The 21,501-nt window shown below is 48.2% G+C and overlaps 2 protein-coding genes across 3 annotated transcripts in view; one reads left to right on the top strand and one right to left on the bottom strand.

The window, feature by feature from the left end:
• The window catches only part of NPW (neuropeptide W), a 34,602-nt gene extending 26,183 nt beyond the window's left edge, over nt 1–8,419 (bottom strand). The window contains exon 1 of one of the 2 annotated variants that reach the window (XR_011849283.1): nt 8,261–8,419. The gene's annotated coding sequence lies outside the window, so the exon portion shown is untranslated. The other variant, XR_011849285.1, reaches the window with a different exon arrangement.
• Nucleotides 8,420–8,433: 14 nt separating this feature from the next.
• Nucleotides 8,434–19,995, top strand: ZNF598 (zinc finger protein 598, E3 ubiquitin ligase). Its single transcript, XM_072119996.1, has 12 exons — nt 8,434–9,647; nt 11,964–12,076; nt 12,200–12,329; nt 13,465–13,676; nt 13,933–14,150; nt 14,255–14,372; nt 14,704–14,891; nt 14,979–15,081; nt 15,195–15,967; nt 16,229–16,367; nt 16,954–17,098; nt 17,833–19,995. Exons 1-12 carry the CDS (start codon nt 9,468–9,470, stop codon nt 18,181–18,183), a joined length of 2,670 nt encoding a protein of 889 aa, XP_071976097.1. The 5' UTR covers nt 8,434–9,467; the 3' UTR covers nt 18,184–19,995.
• Nucleotides 19,996–21,501: the final 1,506 nt, after the last annotated feature.

The raw sequence follows: 21,501 nt of genomic DNA, 5'->3' as shown, positions 1-21,501 counted from the left end.
TGGTGGCGAATCTATGGCACGGGTGCCAGAGGTGGCACTCGGAGCCCTTTCTGTAGGCACCCAGCACAGAATTTACCAGATAGGACTCAAAGCTTCCTCCTGCAGTCCAATACAGCCCAGGACGCGCTACGCTCAAGCGCTATTTTAATGTGACACCTACTTGGCTGCCAGGAATACAGTAGGAGAGAGAAGGTGTGGACAGAGATGGGTTATCATTGGCGCTCCTGCTTTGGGTCCCCTTATTCTTCCTCTTCAGGAGACCCTGGAGGTAAGCTACAATCCAAATGTCTCCTGCTTTCTATTGTATTGGTGTCCTCAGGGCGCCAATATGATTGAAACTTGTGATACAGCAGGGATCAATAGCTTATTGTTTAAATTGTCATGTTAGCACTTTGCGACATAAAAGTGGGTTTTGGTTTTAGTTTGGGCACTCTGTATCTAAAAGGTTTGCCATCACTGCCCTATGGAAAGAAAATGCAGAACCCAGCAAATATACCGCCTACCTGCATATACACCGCCTGCCAGAGCACGCCTCCATGCACACCGCCGGCCAGAGCCCGCCTCCATACACACCGCCGGCCAGAGCCCGCCTCCATACACACCGCCGGCCAGAGCCCGCCTCCATACACACCGCCGGCCAGAGCCCGCCTCCATACACACCGCCGGCCAGAGCCCGCCTCCATACACACCGAAGGCCAGAGCCCACCTCCATACACACCGCCGGCCAGAGCCCGCCTCCATACACACCGCCGGCCAGAGCCCGCCTCCATACACACCGCCGGCCAGAGCCCGCCTCCATACACACCGCCGGCCAGAGCCCGCCTCCATACACACCGCCGGCCAGAGCCCGCCTCCATACACACCGAAGGCCAGAGCCCGCCTCCATACACACCGCCGGCCAGAGCCCGCCTCCATACACACCGCCGGCCAGAGCCCGCCTCCATACACACCACCTGCCTTCATACACACCACCTGCCAGAGCCCACCTCCATACACACCACCTGCCAGAGCCGGCCTCCATACACACCGCCGGCCAGAGCCCGCCTCCATACACACCGCCGGCCAGAGCCCGCCTCCATACACACCGCCGGCCAGAGCCCGCCTCCATACACACCGCCGGCCAGAGCCCGCCTCCATACACACCGCCGGCCAGAGCCCGCCTCCATACACACCGCCGGCCAGAGCCCGCCTCCATACACACCAAAGGCCAGAGCCCGCCTCCATACACACCGAAGGCCAGAGCCCGCCTCCATACACACCGAAGGCCAGAGCCCGCCTCCATAAACACCGCCGGCCAGAGCCCGCCTCCATACACACCACCTGCCTTCATACACACCACCTGCCAGAGCCCACCTCCATACACACCACCTGCCAGAGCCGGCCTCCATACACACCACCTGCCAGAGCCGACCTCCATACACACCGCCTGCCAGAGCCGGCCTCCATACACAGCGCCTGCCAGAGCCGGCCTCCATACACAGCGCCTGCCAGAGCCGGCCTCCATACACAGCGCCTGCCAGAGCCGGCCTCCATACACAGCGCCTGCCAGAGCCGGCCTCCATACACAGCGCCTGCCAGAGCCGGCCTCCATACACAGCGCCTGCCAGAGCCGGCCTCCATACACAGCGCCTGCCAGAGCCGGCCTCCATACACAGCGCCTGCCAGAGCCGGCCTCCATACACAGCGCCTGCCAGAGCCGGCCTCCATACACAGCGCCTGCCTCCATACACAGCGCCTGCCAGAGCTGGCCTCCATACACACCGCCTGCCTCCATACACAGCGCCTGCCAGAGCTGGCCTCCATACACAGCGCCTGCCAGAGCCGGCCTCCATACACAGCGCCTGCCTCCATACACAGCGCCTGCCAGAGCCGGCCTCCATACACAGCGCCTGCCAGAGCCGGCCTCCATACACAGCGCCTGCCAGAGCCGGCCTCCATACACAGCGCCTGCCAGAGCCGGCCTCCATACACAGCGCCTGCCAGAGCCGGCCTCCATACACAGCGCCTGCCAGAGCCGGCCTCCATACACAGCGCCTGCCAGAGCCGGCCTCCATACACACCGGCAGCCAGAGCCGGCCTCCATACACAGCGCCTGCCAGAGCCGGCCTCCATACACAGCGCCTGCCAGAGCCGGCCTCCATACACAGCGCCTGCCAGAGCCGGCCTCCATACACAGCGCCTGCCAGAGCCGGCCTCCATACACAGCGCCTGCCAGAGCCGGCCTCCATACACAGCGCCTGCCAGAGCCCGCCTCCATACACAGCGCCTGCCAGAGCCCGCCTCCATACACAGCGCCTGCCAGAGCCCGCCTCCATACACAGCGCCTGCCAGAGCCCGCCTCCATACACAGCGCCTGCCAGAGCCCGCCTCCATACACACTGCCGGCCTCCATACACACCGCCTGCCAGAGCCCGCCTCCATACACACTGCCGGCCTCCATACACACCGCCTGCCAGAGCCGGCCTCCATACACACCGCCTGCCAGAGCCGGCCTCCATACACACCGCCTGCCAGAGCCGGCCTCCATACACACCGCCTGCCAGAGCCGGCCTCCATACACACCGCCTGCCAGAGCCGGCCTCCATACACACCGGCAGCCAGAGCCGACCTCCATACACACCGGCAGCCAGAGCCGGCCTCCATACACACCGGCAGCCAGAGCCGGCCTCCATACACACCGGCAGCCAGAGCCGGCCTCCATACACACCGGCAGCCAGAGCCGACCTCCATACACACCGGCAGCCAAAGCCGGCCTCCATACACACCGGCAGCCAGAGCCGGCCTCCATACACACCGGCAGCCAGAGCCCGCCTCCATACACAGCGCCTGCCAGAGCCGGCCTCCATACACACTGCCTGCCTCCATACACACCACCTGCCAGAGCCGGCCTACATACACACTGCCTGCCTCCATACACACCACCTGCCAGAGCCGGCCTACATACACACTGCCTGCCTCCATACACACCACCTGCCACAGCCGGCCTCCATACACACTGCCTGCCAGAGCCGGCCTCCACACACACTGCCGGACAGATTCTGCATTTATACACAGCGCCTGCCAGAGCCCGCCTCCATACACACCGCCTGACAGAGCCTGCCTCCATACACTTCTTTCCGTGCATATTTCTCTTGTAATCCCCATTAGAACAATGGACTCCATAAGTGGCATTGCTACACGGTGTACATCCTGTGCCATGTATGCTTTCCTTGAACAGACGTTCGAGGGGGAATACTGCTGTGTGGGATGTGGGATCCAGATTCTGGATCTAAATGAGCAAGTTTCAAGGCTGCGGCCAATTGATAATATGGAACAAAGTTTGCTGCTCCTGGAGCACAAACTCTCTGGGGAAGATGGGTGTGGGGAGAGAAGTATGGAGGTGCAGAGGGAGGGGGCAGCTAGTTGGGTAACATGTAGAAGGCGGGGTAGAGGGAAGAGTTGTAGAGAGTCTAGTCCTGATCTGGTGCACCCCAATAAGTTTGCCAGGCTGGCGGATGAGGGGGATATCAGCTCTGGGGTAGCAATGCTGCAGAAAGACGTGGCCGCTAGCAACCAGGGGAATGTCTGCTCCAGTAAGAAGGGTAATGGGAGCACAGGCAAGGTCAGACAGGTGCTGGTAGTGGGAGATTCGATTATTAGGGGAACACACAGGGCAGTCTGTCACAAAGACCGTGCATACCGAACAGTGTGTTGTTTGCCGGGTGCTCGGGTTCGGCATGTTGCGGATCGGGTTGACGGATTACTGGGAGGGGCTGGTGAGGAACCAGCGGTCATGGTCCACATTGGCACTAATGACAAAGTAAGAGGCAGGTGGAAGGTCCTTAAAAATGATTTCAGAGATTTAGGCCATAAGCTCAGGGCAAGGACCAGAAAGGCAGCGGGAGATCAAGGAGGTAAATAAGTGGCTCAAAAGTTGGTGTAGGAAGGAGGGTTTTGGGTTCATGGAGAACTGGACTGACTTTTCTGTCGGCTACAGGCTCTACAGTAGGGATGGGCTGCACCTCAATGGGGAGGGGGCCGCTGTTTTAGGGGAAAAAATGGCTAGAAGGTTGGAGGAGTGTTTAAACTAGAGACCTGGGGGGAGGGCAACTACACTTGTGCAGGGCAAATAGACAGTGTACATAGAGAGCTGGGAAGAGTCATAGTCCATGGGGGAGGAAGGGGGGCTGGAATGAGATTGGGGAATAAGGACAAAAGGAATACAGACAGGGAAAACCATATAAAGTGTATGTACACAAATGCCAGAAGCCTCACAAACAAAATGGAGGAACTGGAACTCTTGATGTTGGAGCGGAAATATGATATAGTGGGTATCAGCGAGACATGGCTGGACAGTAGCTATGACTGGGCTGTTACTATAGATCAGTGATGGCGAACCTATGGCACTGGTGCCAGAGGTGGCACTCCGAGCCCTTTCTGTGGGCACTCAGCCATCAGCCCAGGACAGAGTTCACCAAACAGGACCAAATCCATTAAATTTTCCCACAGTATCAGGCAACTTATAAGATGTTGCTCTCAGCACTATTTTACAGCAACACTTCATTGACTGTTTAAAACTGCTTGAAAAGTGAGAAGGTGTTGACAGAACTACATTATCTTTGGAGGTCATCCTGCTGAACCCACTATTCTTCCTGTACCGAGAGACCCTGGAGAGCAGCTACAATGATAGTCTGAATTTGCCCTCCTTCTTTCAACTGTATTGGTGGCCTCAGGCGACCGATACAATTAAAGAAGTGGAAGAACAGGTAGCAGTAAGTTACTGCTTAAAATGACATGCTGGCACTTCACGGTAAATAAGTGGATTTTGGTTGTAGTTTGGGCACTCGGTCTCTAAAAGGTTTGCCATCACTGCTATAGATGGTTATAGTCTTTTTAGAAAGGATCGTATAAATAAAAAAGGTGGAGGGGTTTGTTTATATGTGAATTCTTGCCTCAAGCCCGTCTTGCGAGATGACATCAGTAAAGCAAATGTGGAGTCCCTATGGGTGGAGATAAGGGGAGGGAAAAAGAATAATAAAATATTACTAGGGGTTTGTTATAAGGCTCCAAATATAATGGAGGCAGCAGAGGAAATGCTGATAAGTGAAATGGATGCGGCTTCAAAGCATGGTGAAGTACTTATCATGGGGGACTTCAATTACCCAGATATTGACTGGGGGGCAGAAACCTGCAGGTCCTTCAAAGGTAGCAGGTTCTTGTCAACAACAAAAGACAATTACCTGTCGCAACTAGTCCTGGAGCCAACAAGAGGGGGGGCACTGCTGGACCTTATCCTTACCAACAGACCTGATAGGGTATCAAAACTACAGGTTGGAGGGAACCTGGGGAATAGTGATCATAATATCATTGATTTTGTATTACGCTTTACTACCAGCGTTAGTGAAGGGGCAACCAACACTCTAAACTTCAGGAGGGCAAATTTTCAGCAACTAAGGGAAGACCTTAAAGGCATAGACTGGCATAATGTTCTCAAAGACAAAAGCCCCCCCCAAAAATTGGACTTTTTCTCATATATTCTGAAAAAGTCCTGTGAGAAACACATACCTTATGGGAAAAAGCATAAAAGGAACAAGAAAAACCCTATGTGGCTAACTAGTCTTGTAAGGAAAGCAATAAGCGAGAAAGATAAAGCGTTTAAGGTGCTAAAACGTGAAGGTAGCGATGAGGCATTACAGGATTATAGAGAGAAAAATAAATCCTGTAAAAAGCAGATAAAGGCCGCAAAAATAGAGACTGAGAGAAATATTGCCAAGGAGAACAAAAATAATCCCAAATTATTTTTCAAGTATATAAATGATAAGAAACTAAAAACAGAGAGCGTGGGTCCCCTTAGAAATAACATGGGGGTCATGGTGGAAGGAGATGAGGAAAGGGCCAATCTACTGAATGTCGCCTTCTCAACTGTCTTTACCCAGGAAAATCCCCTGGTGGAAGACACAATGAGCAATAATGTAAATTCTCTCTGGAATGTCAACAGTTTAACCCAGGAAGAGGTACGGCGCCGCCTCGCAACCACTAAGATAGATAAATCACCTGGGCCAGATGGCATACACCCCCGGGTTCTGCATGAATTATGTACGATGATAGACAAACCGTTATTTTTAATATTTGAAGATTCACTGAGGACTGGTTATGTTCCACAGGACTGGCGCATAGCAAATGTGGTACCAATATACAAAAAAGGATCAAATAGCGATCCTGGAAACTACAGACCCGTGAGTCTAACTGCTGTGGTGGGGAAAATATTTGAGGGGTTTATTAGAGATGCTATCCTGGAGTATCTCACTGTGCACAACCTTATAACCCAGCGTCAGCATGGGTTTATGAGAGATCGGTCCTGTCAGACTAATCTGATTGGTTTCGACGAGGAGGTAAGTTCAAAACTGGATCTGAGGGACGCTGTGGATGTTGTATATCTGGACTTTTCAAAGGCATTTGACACCGTGCCACATAAAAGGTTGGTATATAAAATGAGACTGCTGGGAATAGGAGAAAATCTGTGTATTTGGATAAGTAATTGGCTTAGTGATAGAAAACAGAGGGTGGTCATTAATGGCACATTCTCAGATTGGGTTGATGTTACCAGTGGAGTGCCACAGGGGTCAGTATTGGGGCCACTTCTTTTTAATATTTTTATTAATGACCTTGTAGTGGGTTTACACAGTCAAGTTTCAATATTTTCAGATGATACTAAGCTGTGTAAAGTAATAAATACTGAGGTCGATAGTTTAGCATTACAGAGGGATTTGTGGAAGCTTGAGGGATGGGCAGAGAAATGGTTGATGAGGTTTAATGTAGATAAATGTAAAGTTATGCACTTGGGCCATGGAAACAAAAAGTATAATTATGTTCTAAACGGTCAATTACTTAGTAAAACTGAAGCTGAAAAGGACTTGGGGGTATTGGTGGATGGTAAACTTAATTTTAGTGCCCAGAGCCAGACGGCTGCTGCTAAAGCAAATAAAATAATGGGATGTATCAAGAGAGGAATAGATTCTCATGATAAAGACATAGTTTTGCCCTTATACAAATCCCTGGTCAGACCACACATGGAATATTGTGTACAGTTTTGGGCACCAGTGTATAAAAAGGATATAGTAGAGCTGGAACGGGTGCAGAGGAGAGCAACCAGGATTATTAGGGGAATGGGGGGATTAGAATACAATGACAGATTAAAAAATTTGGGAGACCTCATTACAATGTACAAATACCTGAACGGACAGTACAAGGATCTCTCCAAAGATCTTTTTATACCTCGGCCTTTGACCAGGACAAGGGGGCATCCTCTACGCCTAGAGGAGAGGCGATTTTACCATCAACATAGACAAAGGTTCTTTACTGTAAGAGCAGTGAGACTATGGAACTCTCTGCCGCAGGAGGTTGTTATGGCGGACTCTATATACATGTTCAAGAGAGGCATGGATGCCTTTCTGGAGAGAAAAAATATCACGGGTTACGGGGATAAAACATTTATTTAATTCTTAAAGGTTGGACTTGATGGACTTGCGTCTCCTTCCAGCCTTATATACTATGATACACAGCGCCCGCCTCCATACACACCACCTGCCTCCATACACACCAGCTGCCAGAGCCGGCCTCCATACACACCGCCTGCCACAGCCTGCCTCCATACACACCGCCTGCCTCCATACACACCGCCTGCCTCCATACACACCGCCTGCCAGAGCCGGCCTCCATATACACCACCTGCCTCCATACACGCCACCTGCCAGAGCCGGCCTCCATACACACCGCCTGCCAGAGCCGGCCTCCATACACACCGCCTGCCAGAGCCGGCCTCCATACACACCGCCTGCCAGAGCCGGCCTCCATACACACCGCCTGCCAGAGCCGGCCTCCATACACACCGCCTGCCTCCATATACACCGCCTGCCAGAGCCGGCCTCCATATACACCACCTGCCTCCATACACACTGCCTGCCAGAGCCGGCCTCCACACACACTGCCGGACAGATTCTGCATTTATACACACCGCTTGCCTCCATATACACGCATGGCCTACTTACTTATACACTGCCTGCCTCCATATACACTGCCTGCCTCCATACACGCATGGCCTACTTACTTATACACTGTCTGCCTCCATATACACTACCTGCCAGAGTCTGCATCTGTATACACACGGCCTACCTCCATATACACTGCCTGCAGTACTACTCTTACTGTATAGTGACCAGCAGACACTATGGCTGCACTTCCTATTCTCTTTATCCCCACATATCTACATTTCATTCCTTACTAATTGCTGACTGCCAAAATCCCCCTGTGCAATGCTGAGCCTCTACCACCAGGGGCCTCATCTAGCACGGCGACAAGCGGCCTGAGAACGGTCATAGAGTCGTATCCTCCGGGAAGTGAGTGAGCGCGCCCTGCTCTGGACGCTCTAGACAGCATTTTGCACGCTCTATGATCAACTTCCGGCGGAATGCGTCAGTTGCGTGACGTCTCCTTAGCCGGTAACGTGTGTGCGCTGCTGGGAGCGAGAGGTTGGCTCCCGGGATTTCTAACGTCAAGTGGGAGATCCCCAACGGCGGCTTCTCCTGCTCCGGGTATTTATCGCCTCAGCATAGATTGTGCTCTACGGCCTGTACAGCGGATTCTCCAAGTTGCCTAACCAAGTCCTGTCAGTGTGGCCTCTGCCCCAGACTAATGTGGCCTCACTAGTCCACCCCTGCCCCTCTGATCACCGGTGCAGGCCACCCTTGCCCCTCTGGTCACTAGTGCAGCCCAGCCTAGCCCCTCTGGTCACTAGTGCAGTCCACCCCTGCCCCTCTGATCACCAGTGCAGCCCGCCCCTGCCCCTCTGATCACCAGTGCAGCCCGCCCCTGCCCCTCTGATCACCAGTGCAGCCCGCCCCTGCCCCTCTGATCACCAGTGCAGCCCGCCCCTGCCCCTCTGATCACCAGTGCGGCCCGCCCCTGCCCCTCTGATCACTAGTGCGGCCCGCCCCTGCCCATCTGGTCGCTAGTGCAGTCCACCCCTTCCCCTCTGGTCGCTAGTGCAGTCCACCCCTTCCCCTCTGGTCACTAGTGCAGCCCACCCCTGCCCCTCTGATCACTAGTGCGGCCGCCCCTGCCCCTCTGATCGCTAGTGCGGCCCGCCCCTGCCCCTCTGATCGCTAGTGCGGCCCGCCCCTGCCCCTCTGATCGCTAGTGCGGCCCGCCCCTGCCCCTCTGGTCGCTAGTGCGGCCCGCCCCTGCCCCTCTGGTCGCTAGTGCGGCCCGCCCCTGCCCCTCTGGTCGCTAGTGCGGCCCACCCCTGCCCCTCTGGTCGCTAGTGCGGCCCACCCCTGCCCCTCTGGTCGCTAGTGCGGCCCACCCCTGCCCCTCTGGTCGCTAGTGCGGCCCACCCCTGCCCCTCTGGTCGCTAGTGCGGCCCACCCCTGATCAGCGGTGCAGCCCACCCCTTGTCCATTGATTGTCAGTCCAGCCCACACCCACTGACAATGGCATCAAAGCCTGGAAAGACCTTGGATCTGGAGGGGAATTGTGTCCTGTGCTGCCAGGAGCTGGATATCTTCGCTTTTGGAAAATGTGACCACCCCGTATGCTATCGCTGCTCCACCAAGATGAGGGTGCTGTGCGAGCAGAAGTATTGTGCTGTGTGCCGCGAGGAACTGGATAAGGTACGGACTGGCATCAAGGACAACACTGGTTCACAGTGTCCTGACATTGAACAGGAGTCTGTGAGGAGCTAGCAGGACTACCAGAGCTACATAAGAGACCTGGAAACAGCCAGTGCGTGTTTTTAATAGGAGCCTAGCTGAGGAAATAGTCAGAACCTGTCACAAAGTCGTATTATATTCTATTATAAGTAAAATGAGGAATATTTAACATCCTCCTCCTCAATCATGTGGGTTGACATCTCTCATCGCCAGTCTCTTTACATGACGTCCTATCGACAGTGAGCCCCCAATGCTTAATACTGACCTCAGCTCTGGGACAGGGTGCATTGCTCACATGCTGTCCTATAACTGGAGGGGATGAGAGAGGTTCTTCTATTATAAATATTTACAATTCTATATCATATCTGTCATTAGACTAAAAGAAAATCTGGGGCCACCCCTTTAATAATCTGGTATACAATGCTGTACAGGTAATCGCAGCTCCCTTTGATGCCTCATAGATATTGGTGTCCATCATGTGTTGGATCTAACCTTGATGGATCACGGCGCAGATGGGAACAGAGACTATTCTCTATGATCTCTATTCTTGTCAGTTAATTTTAATTTTTTTTTTTAATTCCTCCTACTTGTCCTTAACTGACGTTTCAGACTGTCAGAAGAGCACTAGAGTTGTCCCATGACCAAAGAGCAGAGATTAGGTTGTCAACACTGCAGGTGTCGTGGCAGCATGTAGCCACTGGCTACCCCACGTCAGGTGGACGGAGCCTGACGCTATATTGGCCGTGCTTCTAGAAGTATTTTTCATCTTTGTCACTAGAGCTGGCAACCGTTTTGCAGAGTCTCAACTATTTTCAGATTCCAGTGAAAGGGAGAGATGCCATGGTGTTGGCCTTAACTTCTCCTTGAACCCACCTGCTGGGATCAGTGTGTTATTTCTAAAAGGGAAAGGAGATAAGCGTCTTTTAAATCAGTGGCGCTTCTTATGTTGTCAGTGGGTTAGTATTCTGCCTCTCCAATAACTCACTAGGCTGCTGTCATCAACATGTGACAGTGAGGATGTGGCAAATAGAATCCTGAAGCCACCACATACATAGTAAATGAGTAATCTACAGCAGTGCATTCTGGGTATATACGGTATTCAAGGGAAGACTAATCCCTGTGATGACATGCAACCAGAAAGTTGTTGTTTGTCAGTGAAAGTTGTTACTGGGAAAGGAAGTTTTCTGTGCGTCACGAGTGCGGCCACAAAGTCCATGTGCTGTTTTTACTACCCAGCATCGGGCACTATCCGAGTAGATAAGAGAAGGTGCACTGGGCCTCACTGCCAGGCCCTCTAAGTTGTGGTCACGTCACAGACAGAACCTTCCAGAATTTGTAAACTCTTTAATGTCCATTGGCTCTAACAGGGTAGTATTACCCCTAGTAGGGTGCTGTATAGGACATGAAATTAAAGTAAATCTACCATCAAAATCAAGCATGATAAACCAGGGACACTTACTCTTAGATCCATCGTGACTGTGGTAATCTTATAATAGTTATCCATGGTTTCATTCCTTCCTTTCAACTTTTAAAATTATGGAAATGATCAAGAAGGGCTTTGGGGTTTGGTATCAGAGCTGCTCCATTCTGCTGCTTCACAGGCTGTTACACTGTGCAAGAGCACCTGAGAGAGGAGTGTAGCAACCGGTGAAACTGCAGCATGGAGGGGCTCTGGTAATGCCCCTCCCCCATAGCACTACGGACTCATTAGCATAATTATAAAAGTTGATTTTAGAAGGCCGGAGAGCATGGATAACATATATAAAAAGATTACCAAGTGTCCCTGGTTGATGGCAGATTTCCTCTTAGCTGCAGTCTGAGTTTCCTCATCAAACAGATTGTGTCACTGGTCTCATTGTTTGGATGATGTAAGTACTACAGGATGGCTGATGGCTTATTGGCTAACTAGGTCTGACCGTTTCCCTGGTCGGGGCAGTCCCCTGTCATTTCTCAGTCCCAGGTGTTTTATATCTTCAGTGTCTGTACCCAGATTAGATGTTTTGGGGCTGCATATTACAAGCATGAGGAAGGATGGATTGTTCACGTGCCATACTGCAGGCATTACTCAATAATGGGGGTCATAATGGCAAGTACCAGCTACTTGTAACATAAACCACCATGACTTCAGACTCTGTGAGTGTGATGGGTTCAATGAGAAAAGTTGCAATAATATTCAACATTTTTATTATGAAAGCGCTTCGGATTAGGGTTGTACTACAGGGACTATCCTGTAGGAGGCACTATACACTGCTGATCCCTCTGGCCTTGTCTTTACAGGTGGTGTTTGTTAAAAAAGTTACTCCCTTCGCAAGCATCAACACCTCCCAGATGCAATGTGAGAAGAAACACGACATCTACTTTAGTGACAGCAAACTCTTCTCTATGTTCAGGTATGTCCACCTTAAAGGGGTGATCCTAATTTTTAAAATTGGAGGCCATCAAAATTATGTGTGACGTAGTGATGCCTCCTCTAGGATGACTTGTGTCTAAGCTCTCGTGCATTTCTCAAACAGGAGGTTACTACAACATGAATGTCACCTGTGCCCAGAGATGAGACCCTTCCATGCCTTTGCTGATCTTGAACAGCACATGAGGAAATATCATGAGCTCTTCTGCTGCAAACTCTGTGTAAAGCACTTAAAGGTAGGAATATTTCAAGATGCCATCACTCCGAGTGCACCTCTAAAAGTGAGAATTCTGTGTTCTTTTAGATGGAATCTGATCAGATCGGATTAATCTCTTCCCCATCAGCGCCAACTGCAGACATGTATGTTACATTTGACTGCAGACATGGGAGCATACTCCATAATGTCTATACGAAATGCTGGGAATAGCAGAGCACAATAATTGTCTATTTCCAATGCCTTCATAGACATTTAAGGGGCAGCAGTATGATAGTTTTACATGCTTTTCCATGAGTTACAACGATTGTTGTCTCCTATCCTGTGGATAAGGGATAATAGTTAAATATCAAAGATAGACAAAGACATGCAAAGGGAGATGAAGTATAACCTGGTCAGTGACTAGAGGATCTCCATTTCCTCACATAAACACATCCATGAATTGTCTAGCAAAACAGACCATATCTAAGACAAGCAAAGGTTTTTTTTTTTTTAACTCAATATTACAAAATATTTACAGGCAAATTGCAATATCCTTTGTAGTTTCTTGCAATAAATAGTAGTGCTTGCAACACAATGTTATTCCAGAGAGTGTCACTATAACACATACATTTTGTTCACTTATACAGCGTAGTCCATAGTCGTATAGTGTATACACTCATGTAGTTGTTGACCTCGAGCATTCAATTAGTCCGTGTAGGTGTATGCCGGGCATGTCTGAGGAAGGGGGCGTTCCCCCTTGAAACATCACGTCATGTGGCTCATACCGTTTGTTTCAGCAGTCTTCTGAGTATGAGTCTTTGCCCGAGGTCAACAACTACGTGAGTGTCTACACTATACGACTATGGACTACGCTGTATAAGTGAACAAAATGTATGTGTAATAGTGACACTCTCTAGAATAACATTGGGTTGCAAGCACTACTATTTATTGCAAGAAACTACAAAGGATATTGGCAATTTGCCTGTAAATATTTTGTACCTACGAATATTGAAGTAAAAAGAAAAATTAGTTTTAAAGAAAAAAAACTTTGCTTGTCTTGGATATGGTCTGTTTTGTTGGACACAATTCATGGATAGGGGATTATAGTTAATCACATTCCTGTGACCCTGGCCTGATAGATTACTGATCACGTATTCTCTCTTCACATCTTTTAGAATTTTACTTATGAGAGGAAATGGTATTCGCGCAAGGACCTCGCTCGTCATCGCATCCAAGGCGACCCAGAGGACACCTCACACCGCGGTCATCCTCTCTGCAAGTTCTGTGATGAACGATATCTTGACAATGATGAGTTACTGAAACATTTGCGCAGGGACCACTATTTCTGCCACTTCTGTGACTCAGATGGTGCCCAGGAATACTATAGGTAGGTTAGCCAGACAGAAGTGCAGGCACGAATAGTCTGGAGACCTGCTACCATGTGACCTGCAGCGAACTGCAAGCTTTCCCAGCGCAAGTATAATATGTCACCCTATTAGTGTCTTATACTTACACTATTAAAGTTTGCTGTAAGTGGCCAACCTCTTTAATGGCCAGGTCTGTTCTTGGCTCCCAGTATTTTAGCAGCCATTACTTTTTTCATTTGTTGGCTGTATAGTGATGTGATAAACCTTCTCTCGTAGTGACTACACGTTCCTGAGGGAGCACTTCCGTGAGAGTCACTTTCTGTGTGAGGAGGGGAGATGTAGCACTGAGCAGTTTACGCATGCCTTTCGGACTGAAATTGACTACAAGGCACATAAGACCTCATGCCACAGCAAGAACCGCGCAGAGGCCCGTCAGAACCGCCAGATTGATCTTCAGTTCAGCTACGCACCCAGACATAACCGCAGGGCTGAGGGTAACCACAGTTTTTTTTCTTTGGTTAACTTGTACATCTGTCCTACTTGTATTTCGGAAAATGTAATAAACAGTGTAAGAATTGGGCGTCCTTTTTTGTTTCAGGTGTAGTAGGAGGAGAAGATTACGAAGAGGTGGATCGATTTAACAGGGGCCCGAGATCAACAAGGGGGTTAGGACGTGGAGGTCAGCAGAACCGTAGGGGGAGCTGGAGATATAAGAGGTGAGCAGACTGTTGAGATTTGCAAAGTTGCTTTTTCTCCTTACAATGAGGCAACTTGGTTGCAAAAGTCTACTTTCCTTTTAAAGAGTTGACAAGTCCTAATGATTGGTGGGGACGATAAAGGAAAGTGGGAGTAATGCTCAGCACTGTACCCATTTTAATTTTTTTTTTCACAGATCCATAGTAAGCATATGTTTATGTATCCCATAGACTCTGCTCTTTGAGTAACAATGGGGTATAGTGCCCCTTCATAGCGCTCAGTAGGGGTTGCAACAGTAGGACCCTCATCACTATTAAATCATACTTATGTAAAAATTGTGTTTCATTGCAGGGAAGAGGAGGATCGGGAAGTTGCTGCTGCAGTGAGAGCATCTGTAGCTGCCAGAAGACAAGAAGAAAATGGAAGGAAACAAACCCTTGAGAATGGTGATGGCATCAAAAGTAGAATGGAGGACACCAGGGTTCCTGAAGAGGGACGCAAACCAAAACCTACTCCTAAATCCTCCGGTGATGCCACAGGTGACTACTTTCTTTTAAATGTTAGGTCAGAGATTAGAACATTTTCTTTGGGACAGATGCGTTAATAATTTGCTTATCTTTTGTCAGGTCCAAATCCAAAAGAATCAAATATGATATCAAACATGTCCAACGGTGTATTGAATCCTGATGACTTTCCAGCATTCGGCTCTGCTGTGGCTGCACCCCTGAGGTATGACAATGCATCTTTTACTTTGTTGCCTCTGAATATTCTCTTCTGTATCTTGAATTTTCTCTTGTATTCCTCTTGTATCTGAAGTGTCTTTATTTTCCTGAAATGTTCAGTGCTCCAAAGCCAGCTTCTGTGAAACTGAAGGAAGAAGATTTCCCAAGTCTTTCTTCCACCTCGGGCTCCTCCTCGCTGTCGGGCTTTCCTGCTGGGATGGCTTACACTTCATCTGCCCGATCTGCTAATGCCTTTCATGAAGAGGATTTCCCAGCATTGGTGTCCAACATGAAGTTTGGAAAACCACTATCAGCCGTTACTTCTGCTTGGGCAACCTCCTCCTCTAAAAGTACCCCCAAAAAGTCATCTCCTAACGTTGCCGTTTCAAACAAAGTACCCAAGAAAGCCCTCCAACCAAGTATCCCAAAAGCTACCAACAAAGTGCAAAAACCTCCCTCCCTATCAGAGGATGAAGATGACAGTACAGGGATGACGGCACAGGAATTCCGCAATGCCCCTACCATGATGGATATCTCCAAGCTGCTGACAACATCAAACGGAAAAGGCAACAAGAAGAAGCGAGTGGGTGCAGAGAAGCCAAACAATCCAGCTGCTGGTCAGACTGTAGAAGACAGGACATCGAGTTCATCCCTCAAAGAGAACGCTACAGAGATCGAGCGCACTCCGACCCCGCCTGCCACTTCAATCCTCAGTGATAAGTCCAATACAGTGGGGAACAGTCTGAGTGAGAAGAAGGTGCCAGACAAAGGAAGTGGCTCTAAAGAGCCCCCGGGGCTTAAGACCCTGGTCAATCCAGGTCCAAAGTACCCAGGAACAGATGAAGACTTCCCAGCACTGGTGAACAGTAACCTCCTAAGGATGCCGCCGCCAGGTAACTGGTTGCATTCATAAATTTTTATCTCTGCTGATTCTGGATTTTTTTTTTTTTCTAATTGTTTCTTGCCTATGGAAAGTGTCAGACTTGGAACTTCTGTTTCTGTGTCCTTGGAGTTCCATAGGTCAGACTCCTGTTTGATCTGACAGTTATCTCCTATATTTCCTTTTATCTAGGCCTTCAATATTCAGTTAGTTTGACCTAAAGTTTAAACCTGGTTAAAGACTCTTATTGAGTTACTGATATTCTCCTTTGTAGGATTTTCTCCTGTAGTGACATCTGCGCCATTGCCACCTCCTCCTGGATTGTCCTCATCTGGCGGGAAACCTCCTCCAGGATTTGGCAGTGTTTCTTCAGTTCCCCCTACCGCACAACCACCATCAAAACCAGTGAAAGAGTGAGTAACCGTTATCTACACTAAACTTGGTGGAACTTATTCTAACATCCAAAGGAGTAAGAAAAAAACGTCACTCACCGATCGCAAGCAGAGAAGACTTTATTCAGGAAGGAATCAGGACAGGGGTGATGCACGCCACGGAAGGCGACGGGCCGTTTCGCGCTGGAAGCGCTTTCTCAAGCCTTTGGTCCGAGGCTTAAGAAAGCGCTTCCAGCACGAAACGGCCCGTCGCCTTCCATGGCGTGCATCACCCCTGACCTGATTCCTTCCTGAATAAAGTCTTCTCTGCTTGCGATCGGTGAGTGCCGTTTTTTTTTCCTTACTCCTTTGGATGTTGAAATAGTGTCTTCTGTGAAGCCTGGACGTGCTCCCCGCAGCAGTAATTCCCATTGCCGGTCCCAACGTGTGGCTGTGTCTGTCGGACGTGGACTGTGCCTGTGTTTAGGTGGTGCCAGTCATTCTATCTCTCATTGGCTATCGGAACTTATTCTAAACTTTCCTAAACCATCAATAGTTCCAGTGCAGTGACAATATTGATAAGTGCATAAAGGGTGATAACATGGCCTTTGGCGTTTTACTATTTTAGGGCCTCATTCTTAACTCGGACGTACCTCATACCTGAAAACTTCCAGCAGAGGAACATTCACCTGATCAACTCAATCAAGGATTACCTGCACAGTGACGAGTCCAAGTTCAATGAATTTAAGTCCCACTCTGGCAAGTTCCGACAGGTAACTACTGCTGACACATGTCATGGAATAGGGGCGTTATATCTGTGTTATTGTTGGGTTGCCCATCACTTTTATCTTTTTTATTTTTTTATTTTTAATCCCCCTCTTTTTGAATATCCAAAGATGAGGGGTCCATAGCCCTAATTTAGCGCTGTGTCCCCTTCTGGGTTTCTGCAGCAACTGGGACGTTGCTGTGCAATTTATCTATTAAAAACACAACAATAAATCAGCACTGTAAACTCTTAAATTGGTTTTTGGTGAGACTAGGTCCCTCTTTAGGCCCCCCTTAACAGATTGCTGGGGTTTCAATATCCAGCCTTTCCTTCACTAGAGATCAGAGGTTCTCAGTAGCCGATGGGGAACAGAACAGGTAGCAGACAGTGTTGTTCTCTTTGTAGTGGTAGGAACAGGGTACTGCAGACCAGTGGCATTAATAACCCCTTTTTCAGCACCTGTTGGGGGTCCCGAGGTTGGGATGCAACTGATCGTAAATTGATGCAATAGTGACGTGCCAAATTAGGATGGCAGTACACATATAATGTAAACGTATATATGGTGTCCACAAACGTTTCTTCATTTGGCAGTGTCTCATCTCCCCAGAATTTACGACTTATGGGTGTTTTACGCTAGTCACTTGTGCGAAAAATTTTCACAGGAGGGAACAGATGGCATACATTTTAGTTAAAATCTGCTGATTGTGAGTTTTCAGTATTTCATATATATTTTCTTTTTAGGGATTGATATCCGCATCTGAGTATTACCGAAGCTGCCGTCAACTTCTGGGGGAGAACTTCAGTCTGATCTTCAATGAGCTCCTGGTGCTTCTTCCAGACAATGCCAAACAGCAGGAGCTGCTCGCCGCCCACCAGGAACTGCGACTAGAGCAGAAACAGAGCTCCAACAAATCAAAGAAGAGCAAGAAAGCCGCCTGGAAAACAGACTCTGGCTCCCCCGAACTGGACTACTCCACCTGTCCCACCTGCGGCCAAGTGCTGGCCCCCCAGGACATTGTCTATCACAAGACATTGCACATTGAAGACAATGACTTCCCCTCGCTCCAGGCCATCAGCCGGATTATCAGTTAGGCTCCAGAGCATGTACCCCAGGTCTGGGTGTGCAGTGTAAAGGAAAGAAGAAAACAACAAATGCACCAAAAATACCAGAATTAGTAAAAGTGGAAATGTGGGCAAATCTGGGTGGCAGTATGACCGCCCGGCGATAATAAAGTAAATTATTATGATGCTCTGAGTGGCCGAATTTTGTGATGATGTCATGATGGTGCTGAGTGGGGATGGTGCAGAATTGGTGTTACCCCTTGAAGAGAATGAACCTCGATGCCAGGTGGGGCAGAACTTCTGCAAGTGTTCACTACTACCCCCAATATCACAAGGGGCAGCTCTCTTATTTTCCGCATCATTGCGGAGTCTACTACATGTCGCTAATGAACAGACGGCACCATGTTTTCTGTTCTCGTTTGTGTGGTTTTTGCTGCTTTTTGGGCCCATTTCTTCTTCATCAGGTTTTCATCAATTCACGACTGAAGAATCATCTGTGTAAACTATTTTGAAGGTCGCCCTCTGCTGTGTATTCTGGGAACTTGATTTATATTTGCTCAAATCTGTATTATCTGCAGTTGCTGCGGTTGAATGCAGTCTTTTGCTCCCTGTTATCAGCAGTTTCAGGCTCATTCAATGTTTATCGATTAGGATATTGGAGGGGAATCGCCTCTGTCCCCATCTCCAGATACGCTTAGTTCTCTCATATTCTGAGATCATCTTGTAACACTGCTGCACTCATATACTATGGCAACTGTTGGGTTTAATCTATATTCTGAAGCTGTTTTCCGCACCAGAGCCATTGCCCAACACAAGGGGGTTATTCACACAGCAATAAACTGTATTTATTGCATATTGTAATGTATTATTTGATCTGTCGCAAGGAAATGCAACAATCAATTTAGGAATTTTTGTTTTATTAGTGTGGGTCCATGTGCAAGTCAGATTTTGGGGAATGGGAATCACTTTTGGTCAAGCTTAGGACCAAACTGATCTGATCAGTGTCACAGCACTTTTAACCTCCCACCACTTATGCAGTAGCACAGTTTATGGCATGCTGCAAAAAACGCTCTAGGCCAGTGTTCACCTCTCAACATCCCCCGACAGAGCAGATATTTTTCTGGTAATTTAGTTTCAGTGCTATAATTCATCACATCCTGCAGGGGCAGTGTAACAAGTCATATATGCGGTTCCATATGTTTACCTCCTCTTTCCCAGCAGTAACTTGTCACAGGGTGAAATTGGGAGATCAAGGGACGCGGAGGTAATTTGTTAATGCATGTCTGCTATAAATAGACACTCCCATCACAGCATGCTCCATATATGCCTGTTCCCAATTTAATACTACACCCTGCGTTGGATTACCACAAATTAAAACCATTGCCTAGGATTAGAAAAACATGGCTACTTCTAGAAACGGCACCACTCCTGTCTACAGGTTGTGTCTGGCTGTGTACTTCAGCCCATGGAACTGATCTGCAATGCCAGACGCAGCCTGTGGACAGGAGTGGCGCTTTTTCTGGGCATAAAATAGCCTCATCTTTCTAATAATGGACACCCTTTTTAAAACAATGACAAACTTTAATAATAACGCACATACTAAGGATAAAAGAGAAAAAAAAAACTTGAAAATCTCAACACATGGTGAGCAGCAGGAAAAAATGTGCTAATAAAAATGTACTTGTATTTATTTCCCCTAGAATAAATATTTGTTGGGACGATCAGGAAGAAGATTGTATAGGTTGTATATTTAAAGGGATGTTAAGAAACTTGTCTCTTGTGCCATGTGTTTTTGTTTCCTTTGTGCGTGCAATGTTGTTAATAAAGTTGTCTTTGTTTTAACTTGTGGTAAAGGGTTTTTGTAGGGTGTCTGGTAATGGGGTCCTGTTTTACATACATTGCACTATAAATCCCATAGGATATGTTTGACGTGTTGTACTTTGTCTAAACTCCTGATTTGAGTATTGTAAACTGTTAAAAAAAAATTCAGATCTTTTTGTCAGGTTTTTTTTTTCATTTGGTTGTCACAGGGTTATTAAAATGTCCCCTGAACTGTAAAACTGGGCGGCTGGGCCTTATAAATCATAACCATCCCACAGCCACTCCCTGTTACCTAATGTCAACCAATCAAAACTGACCTTTTGTTTTTTTCAGAAGGGATTAATACATGAAAGCTAAGCTCTGATTGGTTGCCTAGGAGGATGATGGTGCTGGGAAATGAGGCCTGGTCATTGCTCATCAAGCCTGACTACTAGAAGATCGGTCCTGACTTTCTTAACCAATTATAGCTCTGATTTAATTTTACCACCGCAGTTTGGGGAATGAAAGCTAAGCTTTGATTGGCTTCCATTGAGAAGGTTAGTGTTGGGAAATGAGGCCTAGTCGGTGCTCATCAAGCCAGACTACTAGAAGATCGGCCCTGACCTGGTTGCCCAATTATAGCCGAGATTTCATTTTATGAGAGCAGCTTGGGGAATAAAAGCTAAGCACTGGTTGGTTGCTATGGGCAGCAAGGTCAGGTTTACTCGATCGAGTTTAGTTCTTTGCTTCTTGCTGGGCCATTGAACCTTTAAATGCCAATGCCATAGTCTGTACAGCGTCAAAATGACAAAACTTTATTGACTTTGACAATAATTTCAATTGCTGCTGAATTTAGAGATTTGTGGTCAATGGCCTTATTATGGGATGGGGAGCACCTCTAAAGCTGTCAGTTGTAACAACCCTCAAATTGCCAGCATATACATAACTTACCTTCTTTATGAATTTTGGCTTATATTTGTCTTGGTTTTTTTTCAGTATTAACCCTATAAGAGTTGCTGTTGTTGTCCTCTCTGTGCCATGTGACTAACGGGACCTATGAGCAAATAGTGGTAGTGAAAGGGTTAGCGCTGGGTAGTTGTAAGCCTCATGTTCAGCGTTGTGGCAGGATGAGCGGCGCTTCATCAGTATTGTGTGCACAGGACAGCCTGGGAGTGAATACTCTTTGCCTGTCCATTAAAAAAAAAAAAAGAAGTGATTGCCTCACTTTAATGGTTAGTCGAGGAAAAATTGCTATGAAGCTTACTAATCACTGAGTGCCACTTTGGTTTACATATTTTACGTAATCCTTTAAAGGAACACTCCATTCAAAGCTTATTCATTGGATCATACCTTGTGCTGAGCCTGAAGGGAGGAGCATGACGCTAGGTTGTAGGAATACAGTAAAAATGAGTCATTCTCTTCCCTTCCGGCCCTGTATCATGCATCATTCAGTGAATTACCATTGACTGGAGAGTTCTAAATCAGAACAAGACAGAAAAAGGTTGCCTAGTTGGCTAACTCACTTTTCAAGTCAAGAAAAATCCATAA

The sequence above is a fragment of the Engystomops pustulosus genome, chromosome 8 (genome assembly GCF_040894005.1).
Source record: "Engystomops pustulosus chromosome 8, aEngPut4.maternal, whole genome shotgun sequence".
NCBI classification, from domain to species: domain Eukaryota; kingdom Metazoa; phylum Chordata; class Amphibia; order Anura; family Leptodactylidae; genus Engystomops; species Engystomops pustulosus.
The sequence above is the reverse complement of the archived record's forward strand: the minus strand, read 5'-3'. Positions and strand labels throughout refer to the sequence as shown.